This window comes from Strigops habroptila, chromosome 15 (genome assembly GCF_004027225.2).
Source record: "Strigops habroptila isolate Jane chromosome 15, bStrHab1.2.pri, whole genome shotgun sequence".
Classification (NCBI taxonomy): domain Eukaryota; kingdom Metazoa; phylum Chordata; class Aves; order Psittaciformes; family Psittacidae; genus Strigops; species Strigops habroptila.
The window spans coordinates 1,729,972-1,740,943 of record NC_044291.2 but is presented as its reverse complement, the minus strand read 5'-3'; the positions used below and the strand labels follow the sequence as shown (position 1 = coordinate 1,740,943).

General features: G+C 38.7%; 1 protein-coding gene across 4 annotated transcripts in view; it reads right to left on the bottom strand.

Moving 5' to 3' along the window:
- Positions 1 to 350: 350 nt before the first annotated feature.
- Positions 351 to 10,972, bottom strand: part of CAMSAP1 (calmodulin regulated spectrin associated protein 1) — a 33,307-nt gene continuing 22,685 nt past the window's right edge. For all 4 annotated transcript variants that reach the window (XM_030506884.1, XM_030506886.1, XM_030506887.1 and 1 more), the window contains 13 exons: positions 10,044 to 10,185; positions 9,399 to 9,538; positions 9,203 to 9,299; positions 8,765 to 8,942; positions 8,319 to 8,413; positions 7,503 to 7,587; positions 4,756 to 7,192; positions 3,418 to 3,554; positions 3,122 to 3,330; positions 2,933 to 3,035; positions 2,479 to 2,594; positions 2,141 to 2,259; positions 351 to 1,829 (listed from right to left, as the gene is read on the bottom strand). In XM_030506884.1, the coding sequence (XP_030362744.1) occupies positions 1,527 to 1,829; positions 2,141 to 2,259; positions 2,479 to 2,594; positions 2,933 to 3,035; positions 3,122 to 3,330; positions 3,418 to 3,554; positions 4,756 to 7,192; positions 7,503 to 7,587; positions 8,319 to 8,413; positions 8,765 to 8,942; positions 9,203 to 9,299; positions 9,399 to 9,538; positions 10,044 to 10,185 (4,161 nt within the window). In that variant the 3' untranslated portion in view covers positions 351 to 1,526. The remainder of the gene's footprint in view (positions 1,830 to 2,140; positions 2,260 to 2,478; positions 2,595 to 2,932; positions 3,036 to 3,121; positions 3,331 to 3,417; positions 3,555 to 4,755; positions 7,193 to 7,502; positions 7,588 to 8,318; positions 8,414 to 8,764; positions 8,943 to 9,202; positions 9,300 to 9,398; positions 9,539 to 10,043; positions 10,186 to 10,972) is intronic.

Genomic DNA, 10,972 nt, shown 5'->3' with positions numbered 1-10,972 from the left:
ATAACTCTTTATAACTTCCATTATTCTGAGTTTAATAATTACACTATAACGCCTTGTAGAGCTCAGTTCATCTCTAGGATGGTGTAGTGCCTTTTGCACCGAAGAGATACGTATTCAAGTAACACTTCAAATAAAAGTAAACGTGTGCAAACCAAAGTTATAAGCCTACATGACCCTCAGGATGGAGCAGGCGCACGTTAGCAGATTAAGTTAGGTAATAGCTACAGAAACCTACTCTGAAGTCTGGCTGGAGCCACAAATGAGAAACGGGAGTATTAAAAGAATGGAACTGAACTGCAAATATACCCTGTTACCACAGACAAAAATTTAATCTGCTGAAACACAAAGACTTTTTAAGGTCATAACTCAAGATTTAATATTTCAACATGAAAAGAAATCCAAAGCCATTCGACTTATTTGGGCTTCTGAAACAAATGCAAATGTCTCTGTTTAAAAATTGCTTTTAAATGAGAAAAACAAATCAATATATATTAATATCTCACCCAAAATAAAAAACATAACACACTCTTCATCTTCGAGCATGCTGCTCATTCAGAATAAAGACAGGACAAAGAAAGTAGAATTACACTTCATGATGTAATAAAAACATTAAAATCTGTGATCATTAAGTGCACCATCGTACAGGAGTAGCGTGCTCAGAGTGGAAATGTTCTATACCTACCAGATTCCATCTTTATTAAAGCAAACAAATCTTTAGGACACTACCTGAAACTGAAATGAGTGATAACTGTGCTCTGTTCAGCTCGCCTTAAGTTTCAGTCAGGCGTGTTCCAGCTAGTAGCACCTGTAGTATGCCTCTTCATGATTGTATTCCAGAGATCTTTACATTTGTGAACAATTGGGTTTTTTTTAAAAAAGACTGGCTTTTGCAATCCTTGCAATGCTTATCCTAAAGAGATACTGTGAGTAAACTCTGTTCTGAGCAGCACAAGTTGGGGGCTTTGTTCGGAAATCTGAGAGCTGGACTTAACGTTGGCAGTAGATACAGTACAACAATTTGATGTATTAAACAGTTCCTCAAAAAAGTCTGAAAGGAAGGTTTCCCTAAAGACTGTTTAAAAAAAACCAAACCAAACCCAAAGCACTTCACCCAAGATCTGTTCAATCCTTCTACTGAAGTTCAGAGCTCGCCAACTTTAAGAGTGACAGGAGAAAGGAGGGAATGAGGTGGAGAGGAAACAGAACTAAATTAACTCCCAATTTGTACCGATGAAAAGCTTCAAGTAAAAGGAAATCCACTTGTTAAAGATCTTGCTACATGCACAAACCCTCATCAGTTGAAAGCCACAGTAGTTAGCATTGGGTGTAACAGCAGATTTATTATTCATAAAAAACACTGGCAATGTTCCTTCATTCTTTATAACTTGCATCCACGGTTTCTGTTTAGAAGCTTCTTAAAAAATGTTTATGGTTCTGCACATTTCATACCAAACTGGAGGAAAATGGTAAACATGTCTTCTTCCGATGCCATCCCATTCAGCAATCCTCTCCCCAAGAACTCAGTGTCATTTACGAGTCTGAGTCTTCTTTGGCACTGCAGGTCGCTTGGCTTGCCACAAGTGGTTATGAATAGTAAGAGCATCCACACTGACAGACATGGTTTTGGCTGGAATCACGTTAAACTGTTTTCTGTCCGAACTGTACTTATAAAGTTTGTCAATCATTTTCTTGGTGATGCTCTTTGGCCCTGTTCCAGTCAGCTTGTAGATTTCTTCGGTGTCAGGATAGTAGCAATAAAGTGCTCTAAACTGGCAGCCAGCATCACGGAACAAAATGATGTAGTGGTTGGCATCACATTTTTCTAGTTCCTGCATTAAAAACAAACAAACATATACATAGATTGCTCACAGTGAAGACTCCTGTTTTATGTCAAGCTTTAAGTTTTCACATATAGCTGAATAAGTGTTATAACTATGATTTTCAGTCCTTTTATAAGCTTATGAGTTCAACTCTTAATACAGGATCATGTTTTCCACAAGTCCGTACATTCACGAGAAATAAAGGACCCTCAATGCAGGCACATTTTAGGAAATAGCATTTGCTACAGCGCATCAGTGGGATTATGAAATGAGCATTACAGATACATTCTGTTGAATGCATTAATAATATTGTATTTTACCTCTAATATTGAATTCTTATGTGGTTCATTCACTTTTCCAGCAAGACAGCAATGAGAGATTGCATTGTGAATAATATGTTTGTTTGATTTGCTGCTGGGTTCCTTAAATAATTTTGGACCTAAGGAAGATAAAGAAGTAAAAATTATTTACTCTACATTTATGAGCATTAAGATTTTCATTCAAAGTGAAAACCAGAAAACCTTCCACAACAACTCAGAGATATTAAACAGAAGGAAATACACCTCAACTTCTCAAAAATAACAATGTGTCACATCAAATACACCACAGCTTTTTAAGACCTGCTATTCATAACAAATGCTCAAACCGAAGCAGTCACCTGTGTATTCTGCCACTGAAGCAATAGAAGATGCAGTTGAAGCGTTCTCCCAGTCTCTTTCTGTGTTCCTGCTGGGGTTTCTGCTCAGTATTGGTAAGGACTCCATTGATTCAACTCTGGGGGGTAGAATAAAAACAGTTATATGACATGATTTTGACTTTTTCCCCTCTTAAATAAATTCACCAGTTGCTGGCTCTGAATGGAACAGGCTATAGTCCCTTTTCCTCCCCAGTCAGATTCTCCCTGCTTCATCATCAAAGTGAAATTCTATTCTTCCATTGGGAGAAAACAAAACAAAATTGCAAGTTTGTACAGAACATGGGAGTTGGCAGCCACATAAAACACAAGATGAATTCACTACTTGCTATTGTGCCTCTATGTCAGCAAACTAAAGCCAACACCACCGAATCCCAACACCATTTAAAAAATACTAAAGTTAAGCTTATCTTTCTACCTCTGGGATGGTGTGCCGCCGGAATGCACACTTTCAGGTTCAGTTGTTGCTGCTGAGGCCAAAGACAGACTGGAACCAGACTGAGCACTGCTCAAATTGTCAGCTACAAAGTAAAAGAGAACATGTGAAACACATGTTGTTAACGCCGGTTTGCGGACTCGGTGAGAGCAAACAAATCACAACTCTTACGTGTGGAAGAACACTTTGTTCCTGAATCACTGTAAGATTCTTCACGATGGACTGACTTGGGCCTGGGTTTTTTGGGCTTGGATTTGGGCTTTCCAAGCCCTTGCTCCTCCAAAATTTGCTGCTGTTTTTTCCTTAGATATTCTTGCTTGATAAGTTCTCTTCGGGCTTTCTCCTCTTCTTTCCGTATTCGGTCCTCCTCAGCTTTGCGCCTAAAAAGCAAACACAGCGTTATATTTAACATATAACACTTCTTCTCTTAGAGATAAAAAGAAGTATTCCTTTCCAGATGTTATTACCGAGCTTCATCTCTTTTCTGTTCAACTTCAGCCTCCAACTGCTGTTTCCGAATCCGAGCCTCCTCAGCCTTGCGCTGCTGCTTCAAGAGGAACGCTGCACGTTTCTTTGCGAGCTCATCTTCTGCCTTCTGTTCATCCTGTAAAATTCAGAGAGTTTTAAAGACTAGAAGAGAATATCCTAAGCTGGACATCACAACATTTCTGAGGATACCAGGAAGATTTTAGGAAAACATAAGCCGTTACTTTGGGAAATCTTTACATTTTGATAATTGCTGAGTGTAAATCAGAACTGTATTGAACTGTTTGTTACTGAAGAATAATTTAAGAGACAGTTTTACTGTTGCCTTAAGTCTGTGAGTAGAAAAATAAGGGTGTCATCTTACTCTGCCTTGCTTTGAAGCATGCTTCATCACCACAAAAACTTCAAGAACTGCAAATTACAATGCAACTACCACGTGGGCTACAATGGACAGCACAAACCACCCCAGCATAATGATAACCTCTGAGTCAGTCAATATATAATCACACTATATAAAACAAGAAGTTAAAATCACGAGGCCTGAGACATCTCAGCTTGACTTTCTTGAAGGAGAAATTAAAAAAAGTATCACCATGTCAGCACATTTAAGGTATTTACAATAATCATTGCTAAGCATACATTATGATATTAAATGTTCTGTCAGCAGTTCTGACCTTCAATAAGAGGAGTATGCACACTACCTAAAATATATCCAACCCAACCACAAGAAACAGCACTGTCCTAAAAACTCATCAGCTTAACAATCCTTTCTCTAAGCAAGTTATGTGTGAAACGAGGAAAAATACTTTAATATATTTTCATTGTGAGCCCTGTACACTACCATTACAGAACAAAACCAAAAGCTGCATGGAAAACAGTCATTTCTTCCCTTGAATTTTAGGCTGCTTAAAATCTGAGAAATCTGGGTGCAAATGCCAACGAAACCCCAGTTCAGACTCCAGCAGGTTTTTCTAGATCCCTGTGTTCTGTCAGAACTTTTTCTTTCAGTTGACACAGGTTCACAGCAGTAAATTCTGCCCTTGCATTTTGTGATTCTTTTGTACTATGTACCAGAAAAAACTTAGGGAAAGAAGGAAAGCAAGGTTAATCCTTGTTCCTAGTAAAGTTAACAAGGATTTCATACATTAAGTCAAAACCCTTATTCTCCACAAGCAGTTCTTTCCCAATGCAGTTTTTTAAATCCTAATATTGCAACCAAAATGTACTGTGTTCCATCTGAAGACTGAAGTGGACTTAAACAGTTCTAATGCTGGGCCAGTGTGTAACAATAACCAAATATAGAAAGGTAATATATTTACCTTGAAGAAAAAACCCACACCAGACTTCTGATCACCTTCACTAATCATATCTGTAGAGCTATCCTGGTTTTCAAGTTCTCCTTCATCTGGAGCTTTTAAGTCAGACAAGTCTACTTCAATGAGATTAGCCTTGCTTCTCAGTGGCTCGTCCACTGGGACATTTTCTTTTCCTGAGCCATCAGAAGAATTCAACCCTGTTTCCTTGAAGCTGTTATTCACCTCCTTGCTCATTTCAGAAATAATATTTGCATCTTTGGAGGTGGAGAGAACAAGTGCCCTTTGATTGCTCTCATCATGAAGTCTATAGGTATCAAAGAAACATTTCTCTTGAGAACCGCTCCCATGATCAGGGCTACTTTCCAAGCCAATTTCTGTTGGTGTCTTTAACAAGCTATTGGATGGAAACGGTCTTAAATGTGGCAGAGTGTCTAGACTTTGTGTTGGGGTTTTAACACGTGTTGAATTTTGCTGTTTGTCTTTACTGACTTTCAAATCAGACGGTCTCCCTGACCGAGGGCTCCTTCCTTGACCAAACCGAGGGGGTTTACGAAGACTGTTCATTCCAGTTGGAGAGAGGGGCTCAACAAAGTGAATTGACGGTTTTACTTTTTGGTCCTGAGAGTTACTTCTGGTTCCTGGTGATGGCACTGTTGGAGATTTCATAAGTAGTTCCTGTTGCTGGGAAATCTTCAATATAGCCTGCTGAAGTGTACTGATAGTTTCATTTAGTTTCTCGATAGAAAGATCACATTCATTTATATCCACTTCTGAAACACTGTCTTCTAGGAGGGCAACAGAAATAATTTTACTTTTCTCCAAGTCATGAATAGCAGCAGAGTCTTTTGCTTTATGTTGCTCAGCAAAAGCGAGGCTTTCTTGCATTTTTACTCTTGTTACTTCTGGAGAATCATTGAGTATTTCTTCTCTCTCCTCCTCTTTCACAAGAAACTCCTCAGATTTGGAACCCAAAGAAACTTCATCTAAGTCTTCACCATTGTGCCGAGAATATTCCTTTGCAAAATGTTCTGGTTTAAGAGGTTGGGGAGCATCAGGAGATTTCCCTTTTTTAACAACATGCAAGAAAGCTGCCTTGCCCAATTTTAGTCGCTGCCTTGCCGATAAGGCTTCCATCTTCTTCTTCTGAGCTTCTATTGCCCTTCTTTTCTCTTCCAACTGCATATGAAGCTGCACCAATTCAGAAGCTAAAAGATTAACATTATCTTTATTTTGCCTGTTTGGGCTTTGTTCTCGCTTTTGTTTCCATGTGGTGAGTGGTGCTGGGCAGCTTTCTGATCCGTCTGGTGTGGTCTTCTGTGAACTGCTTGTGCTGGACTTTGTTTCATAGCTATTAAGTCTCTGAAGCTTTCGTTCGGCAAAGTTGGTCATTCGGACACTCCCGCTAGTCATGGATACGCTGCTAACTTGAGATATTGTACTCAAGCATGGGCTGGAACGTCCACTGGCATCATCCTTGTCTTCATGTTCTTTTACCTTCATATCTTCTTGTAATTTTGCAGATTCTTCCTCACCAATGTATTTAGCAACTATAGGATGGTCACCTATGACTACCAAATCCTGTTCAGCGTCTTCTATGTCTAAGAGATCTGAATCAGAGTCCTGTCTCATCATAGTCCATGTAGTATCTGCAACATGCGAATTGAGACTTTTCACATAACTTACATTGACTTTACTTGCTATGTCATCATCAGATTTAGCAGCATGAAGAAAAAATCCTCCAGTGGATAGCTCCTGAGGAGAAGGATCTAGACTGCTACTAGCCAAAGGTCTGGAAACTTCTAAACCTCCCTCCACCAGCGCCACCGAATCTGCAGTAGTAGGATCTGCAACTGGAGTGAAATCAGAACTAGAAATTGGAGTAAAAGTCCTGTTGAGGTCATGCTCACCATGACTGCTATTTGTTTTCTTGCGGATCAAAGACAAGTGTCCTTCGTTTAATCTTTTTGTTGTAAAACTCCTTTGTTTCCCTTCCCCACATTCATCCTCTTTGTTGATGATCTGTTTTTCCTTTGCTGGTTTTAGAACAGCAGGCATTAAAGGCTCCAGGTAAAAACTGTCTGGTTTGCTTTCTGAAGTCTCACTATTTGTTTTTGGAGACCATGCAGATGCAATTATGCTGGGCACCCTGGCTGATGCATTCTGCAATTCCACATCAGCACGGTTTGGCCTTTCTTCAGATCTGATTATTGCAATAAGCTCTTCATCTTCATCCTCAATTTCAACATTGTTCAGCAAGCTCTTCCCATTAGTCTTCATAGATGGAGGATGGGGCTGATTTTTTGGAGTTACACTAATGATGTTTGAAGCAAGGCTGTCTTTGCTGATTGATCTAGCCAGACTAATGCTATCACCAGACCCAGGGTCCACATCAGTACTGGCAGAATGATGAAGAGCAAATGGTGTTGGCTGAGACAGAGGCCTAGAAAAGATAAGAACATTCTACTGATGCTTAAGCACAAACAGTTACAATTTGTGAATTAAGTGACAATTTTTGCTCCTTTGTATCCTTCATCAAAAGTGACAAGCAATACTAAATAGCAACTTAAGATATATGTTTAAAGCATTTTCAATTGCAAGCTTAAAACCAGTCATCTTTGAAAATGTACATTAAAACTAAATTAAAGTGACTTTCAGTGCAGTTCTAAGGAAATGATACCACAATGCTGCAGTGAAGTTGTCGCAGTATCCTTTCATTATGCAGTACTGGAATACTTCAATGCATCTGTTACCTGGGTTTCCTATCTGGCCATGCAAGAATTGAACCTCGTGGTTGCCCATCAACACGGGTCAGAGAATTAGAACGATGTCGATGACCTGAAATACATATTTTAAATTGTTAACATTTTAGAAATGGTCTTTAAATGAACACTTTTACTTTATTTAAGAGCAAACATAATAAACCCTTTCACCAAGAGATGGCAGCAGAAAACAGATTTGCTGAAGTAATAACTAAAGACGAACAAAGCCTGAAAAAAAATGCAGTGAAAAGTAATGACATCCACATATCTGACGTTTGGATTTTCAAACAGCGAACTATTCAGTTTGTTTTCCCTGTCATCCCCCCAACCTTCAAAAAGTCCTCGCTGCCTGTTGTTAGAGCTTAAGCAGTTGGAATGTTTGGTTGGTGCCTTAGCTGAGCATCCCTGGGTAAGTCTAAGCCCAAGGTTTTCAGTAATTAAAAAAACGTTTAGTGAAAACATGTCAATTCCTAGAGTGAGTTTGTCATTCTGGATGACAATTGTACTCCCCAAGACTTTTGCTAGTCTTACAAACACTTGGCAATGGGATATTTCCTTTCTTTTCACAGAATTTACATTATCAGTCTTAGTTTCTTGCACTTGAGATTCTGAGAGATCAGCTCACTTGTTTGAGAAAATCTTTAAATGCAAACAAAGATGACTTACTCAAACTCAATATGCTTACCACCTGGCTGACTGCAGTTTAATTCCATTTTAGCTCATTCAGATATATTAACTTATATTTTTATTCATTACTCTATTGACAGGGTCATTGACTGTTGAAATGCAAATTCAAGGTAGACTTACCAGGGCTGTCTTCTCCCTGTAAAGATTTTTGTTGCTTTTGTCTCAAAGGGAGCAGTGGATGGGAAGGGCTAAAAGCAGGGCTTCCTCCTTTGCCACTAGTTCAGAAAAGGAAATTTTCATTACTACTTACATGGCTAGTAAAGATGAGCTGCTTGAACAGTTTTCATGTTTTAACAGTCTTTTTCAAAGCAGAAGTTAGACTAACTTCTTCTGTCATGCAATGGTGACATTAACTGGTGAGGCTTATTGGCATCTGCCAAACAAAGATCAAACATAACAGCACGAAGTGTTGCTCTGAACTTGAGAGTTGAGAATATTTTAGAGACTTACTGCACACAACTCAAATTCACTCCGTTTGTAGTGAACATTTAGCAGCAGAAGTTATAGGTTACCCAAATGGAAGCGTAAGTTGAAGATTAGTCTAAAGAACATGAAACCAGACTTACAGATAGTCAGGCTCCTCAGGGTGCAGGTAGTATCTGCTGCAAGCTTCAGAGCCTGCCTGAGCTGCAGGCTGCAAGTCTGCTGGACTTGTACTAGCAGGGCTGGCCATGAAACTGCGCTTGGTGGCGTTGGAAATAGGAACAGGAGGACGACTGCTCTTCTGCTGCAACACTGCTTTAACTGTGCATATATTTACAACATGAACACAACTTAGACTGGCCATCAAAATAACAAAACAGAGCAGAACCTTTTCACATTAGAATGAAAACTTTATGACACAATTCTAAAATGAAACTTTAGGTACTAGCCTTTATCTAACGTATGTATCTTATGGTGAACTTAATGGAAAGAAGTTACAAATAAATAATTAGTGGGCTTAGGAAAAAAATTATCTGTCTACCTCATTCAAAGAATCATCTACAAAAGAGTTAAAAACTTACCATCTTTTATTTCCTGAATATCTCTGGGTTGTACAAAGTCTGGTTTGACATTCTCAAACCACCAGAAGAGTTCCGCAATGAATACCATGACGTTAGGCTAAAACAGAAGCAAAGAAAAAACACACCTCACAGTAGTAAAACCCTTGTGATTTACCCACATTTTAGTTAAAAACATATCGTTCGTTATGTTTCTTACCTTTAAAACCAAAGGAGCATATAACATGTCCTCCAATGTGAGGTAAAAGCATTTGTTCAGATATTCATTTGAGAATTCTCTTAAAAGTTGAATATTATAGAGGCTGTCTGCAATTGATGTTACCTCCTTCAAACAAATATCTAGAAAGGTGAGAAAGGTAAGTTACAACACTACTATGTTTTCTGGGAAAAACAACTCACGTTTCCAATGCTGAACAGTGACAACTGCTGAAGAATGGAGAAAATATTTTAAAATCTAGATTTTAAAATGTCAAATTATGTACTCCTACAGAAGAACATGAGGATGATCAGCTAATGCAGTAGTGGACAGGAATTTCTTTTTTATGGTCTACTGAAACCAAGCTCAGTTAGTTGAACAAAGCAAGCCATATCATCTAGATACATAAAAGGATTATTTTGTAGCTTGTAATATAGAGAGCAGAGCCTTCCAAATGCAGAAAGTAAAAACACAAAATCAGAGGTTACTTCTTAAATACACTGAGGCAGATTCCATGTGACCCAACTCTAACTTGCTGTAGTTCACTACTTATTAGATTTGTTGCATTTTTACTTGATAATGTATTTCTAGTTCAACTTTCAAAGATTAAAGAATATTTTTATATATATTTAAACCTTTCTTACATACCATCCAGTTTCATTTGCTCTGGACAATAATAGTGTATCACAGCTAGAAGAGCAGCACCATCGCTACCATCCTTCATCAAATCTTCAAGCAAAGGGAAGTAAGGGAGTTGCCTGCTCGAAAGATGGTCTCTTCGGTAACGCACCTACCAAGAGAAAACAAGTGTTCATGTAATGCTAACAAAAAGAAAAGAAGAAAAGAAAAAGGAATTAAGCATTGAAAACTCTTTACGGTGGATCCTTTATAGCATTCTGCTCTAAGTCAAGAACAATTTACAAGGTTATACTTTTCTCTCAATGGAAGCCAATTCTGCAGAATACAGTGCTTCCCTTTTAATCGCTCTCTTGCATCTGGCAGCAAGCCATGCTGCTGGATTCCTAGCTTCATTTACACATTTTAACTTATTGCAAGCAATTTAAGTCAACATCCTTCCTCAGAGATGCATGAATGCAGCAGATCCAAAGAAAGAGACACCGATAGCTACATGAAAACACTTAAAGCTTGGGAAAAACAAAACAAAACACAGCAAAAGATAATTCAGGTGAGCTAGCGATTTCTCATCCATTACCTACATCCACAGACTTGTCAGTTCACAGACAGCAAAGTTCTCTCAGAGATAATCAGAACATGGTATGTCTGGTAAGCCAGCACACAATATGAATGTCGTGCAAAAGAAAAGAATACGGCCTTTTCCAAAAAGCAAGAGGAGCAAGTACAGCCTTTAAATCAATGGCAAAACTCTCCTTGATTTCACTACAGATCAGAATCAAACTCTTCTGCAAACTCTCCCCCAGCCCTCACAGAATTTGGAGCACAGCTGAAGAACAGCTAATGCCAGTCAACTAAAGAACAAATCTTGGCATTGCTTCTTGCAATTTGTGCAAGAAAAGTTTTAGTGTTGGTGTTCACTAAGCATCCACATGCTGGCTAGG